This window comes from Myxine glutinosa, chromosome 5 (assembly GCF_964187855.1).
Source record: "Myxine glutinosa chromosome 5, kmMyxGlut1.1, whole genome shotgun sequence".
Classification (NCBI taxonomy): domain Eukaryota; kingdom Metazoa; phylum Chordata; class Myxini; order Myxiniformes; family Myxinidae; genus Myxine; species Myxine glutinosa.
The window spans coordinates 91550768-91554197 of NC_136265.1; the positions used below are offsets into that span (position 1 = coordinate 91550768).

The 3430-nt window shown below is 39.0% G+C and overlaps 1 protein-coding gene across 1 annotated transcript; it reads left to right on the plus strand.

Moving 5' to 3' along the window:
• The first annotated feature begins 589 nt into the window (after positions 1-589).
• Positions 590-1356, plus strand: LOC144891974 (uncharacterized). Its single transcript, XM_078777093.1, has 2 exons — positions 590-735; positions 858-1356. The coding sequence occupies exons 1-2, from the start codon at positions 590-592 to the stop codon at positions 1354-1356; spliced, it is 645 nt and encodes a 214-aa protein (XP_078633219.1).
• Positions 1357-3430: the final 2074 nt, after the last annotated feature.

Sequence of the window (3430 nt, forward strand, 5' to 3'; positions counted from 1 at the left end):
CATTTTATCTTAGCTCAGTTAAAATATCTTAATAAAGAACCAAACTCAAACATATTTTTTGTTAATATATTAGATGGTGAAGAGAGTTGTAGGAGAATTAAATTATTTCCCACGCATAAACAAATATTTGTAGGGTCGTTGTTTGAGTGGGTTATATTCACCAGATGATATTAAGAGTAAAAGGTTAAAAGGTCCATAAGGTCAGAAGGATCACAGGTGTTTAAGTGGTCTAATGAATAAGGATAACATGTCAAAAGGTTAGAAGGTTCGTAAAGAACAGGGTGAGAGAAATAGAGGTCTTTAGGGTCAATATGGAAGTGAATGGGTCAAAGATTAATCTGCCAGATGATATGTAGAAGAAGGATGATAGGTCTATAAGAGAAAACAAATATTTGTAGTGTTTGAGTGGTCTAATGAACAACATTAAGGATAGGTACTACAGACAAAAGGTTCATAAAGATGAGGGTGGGAGAAATAGAGGTGTTTATGATTTTTGAAAAAGACAAGGGGGTAAATGACATTAGATAGGGATTTCCCATGTTAAACGGAGGTGTCCCAGAAGCAACATTATTACACTACTAATGTGGAGATGTTTGCACAGAATAATTTTCACAACGCTCACCAAAGAAAGAAATCTGAACATCAATACAAATGCACAAATTGTGGAAAATCTTTCCGTCGCCCAGACAAATTGAAAATACACATGAGAGTTCACAGTGGAGAATGCCCGTACACATGCACAAGTTGTGGAAAATCTTTTAAACGGCCATCCGGCCTTAAACAACACATGACAATTCACAGTAGTGAACGCCCATACAAATGCACATGAGAGTTCACAGTGGGGAATGCCCGTCCACATGCACAAGTTGTGGAAAATCTTTTAAACGGCCATCCGGCCTTAAACAACACATGACAATTCACAGTAGTGAACGCCCATACAAATGTACAAGTTGTGGAAAATCTTTTAATCTGTCAACCAAACTTAAATCACACATGACAATTCACAGTAGTGAACGCCCATACAAATGTACAAGTTGTGGAAAATCTTTTAATCTGTCAACCAAACTTAAATCACACATGACAATTCACAGTGGTGAACGCCTATACAGTTGCTCAAGTTGTGGAAAATCTTTTAATCTGTCAACCAACCTTAAACAACACATGATGATTCACAATGATGAACGCCCATACAAATGCACAAGTTGTGGAAAGTCTTTTAAGCAATCATCCACCCTTAAAACACACATGGAAATTCACAATGGAGAACGCCCATTCAAATGCACAATTTGTGGAAATTCTTTTAATCATTCATCTCACCTTAAAAGGCACATGATGATTCACAATGGACGTTCCTGAATAACGATCCTTTACCGAAAAAGGAGGGGGACATTTTGAGTTCTGATAGAACTTCCTCACCTTCTAAAACCCGCAAATGGAGATGACAACGAACGGGAGAACACCTGTATGCATGTATGTATGTGCACAATTACTGGAAAAAATTTTTTAACGAGTCTCCTCACCTTAAATATAATGCACATGACAATTGAAAATGGAGAACGCCTGGAGAAACGCACAATTTGTGGAAAGTCTCTCATTCATCTATCCAACCTTAAAATGCACATGGGAATACACAATGAGAGATTGGGGCACATGAGCATTAGCCGCAGGGTGCAGCACGAGTCTAGAAAAGGGGGATAAGACTAAAAAGTGGGGATGGGCTTGGTATATATATATACATATATATATATATATATATATATATATATATATATATATATATTTTACATATTAGATACACAAATACCACATAAGCACACAAACACAATGGAGGTGCATACTTTGAGAACTGTTTGGTTTCTGTTCCATCTCTTGAAGCCCACCAACGTGTGGAGATAGCAACCAACAACAACTACTTACACACAAACATACATGCATATACAGGCACACACATGTACACACACACACAGACACACACACACACACACACACACATGTATGCACACACACACACGTGGAGGTGGACACTTTGAGACCTGGGAAGGCTCTGTTCTCCCTTCTCAAACGCAAATTATGGAGATAATAACCAACAAGAACATTCATACAAATGCACAGTTTGAGCAAATCATCCACTTATTTGTGCGACATCGAAAGAGATTTAAAAATTCACAATGGAAAACACCCGTGGAAATGTACATTGTGTGAAATGCTTTTTATTGGGTTCCACTCTCAGGAATACGCAGAAAATTACATTTGTCCAACCTCAAGAATGAACTTTCAAACTTGTCTCCCTTCTTGAAAACCTGATGGTGCCTTGTTAGTCTTTCTCAGGAGTGTGGTCCTCCGCTATCGTTCTCTTCAAATGACACCACAGCCGCTTCCACTCTTCAGAGGTCATGGAATCCATCATAACAGTTGATATGAAATCTCCTTTCAACTTAGGAAATGTGAAATCTTAACTCAGGAAATGTGCAATTCTAACTTAGGAAATGAGTTTCGTCTACGTATATACACATATGTACCTCCATACATGAAACATCGGCCATATCCCCATTATAGTTTGATGATGATGATTGACACAACTCCACTGAGTGATATCAGCAACCCCTATCAAGAAACCAGCATCCCATGGGGTAAGCCACGTGATTGGCTGCAACCAAAGATTTCCCAATAATGGTGAACCCTCTTTTGTGGAGGACATACTTATGAACGCAGACTTACCAAGAAGTGCAAAAAGGGACACAGATCCCTTCAATTGAGAAATATTTTCATCAAGATATTGAATTGTCATGAAAATACCTGTTTGAATAAAGTGACGACTTGCAGCCATGTCCACACTGGTTTATTTAAATAAGAGTAAAATGTGTACAAGAGTCGCAGGATATGTTAGTTGGTGTCGTGTTCACGATTCATCACCAGTCTTTGGTTTGATTACTGAAGGAACAAATCTGATAACACGTGTAACTCTGATGTACTGTGTCAGCAAGGAGAGGTGCATTTCAGAGTATACTGCCACATTTTAATTTCGGTTATGGTTGTTGAATATCCCGTGATACCTTTATTTAAAAAGTTGGCCTTTCATTCATGTGTTGGTGGTTTGGTAATCGTGCGTACCTGGGTTGAGCAATGATCCCAAGAATGGTAAGGAAATTGATGTTTGGGAAAGGATGGAATTGCTATAGTTTCTCCAAGGTCATATTTCATTGGTCCAAGGCCAATGGCTTGATCTCTGATCATCAATTTGGTTTCAGACCTGGTCACTCTACTCTGGACATGCTGCTTCTGCTTTCCCAACAATGGGTGGAGGTCCTCAATGCCAAAAGGAAATTAGAGCTGTCTCCCTTGACATATCACGTGCCTTCGATACGGTCTGGCACCCCGCTCTGCTCACCAAACTCTCCTCTTTTGGTATCCATGGAAATCTCCACGCATG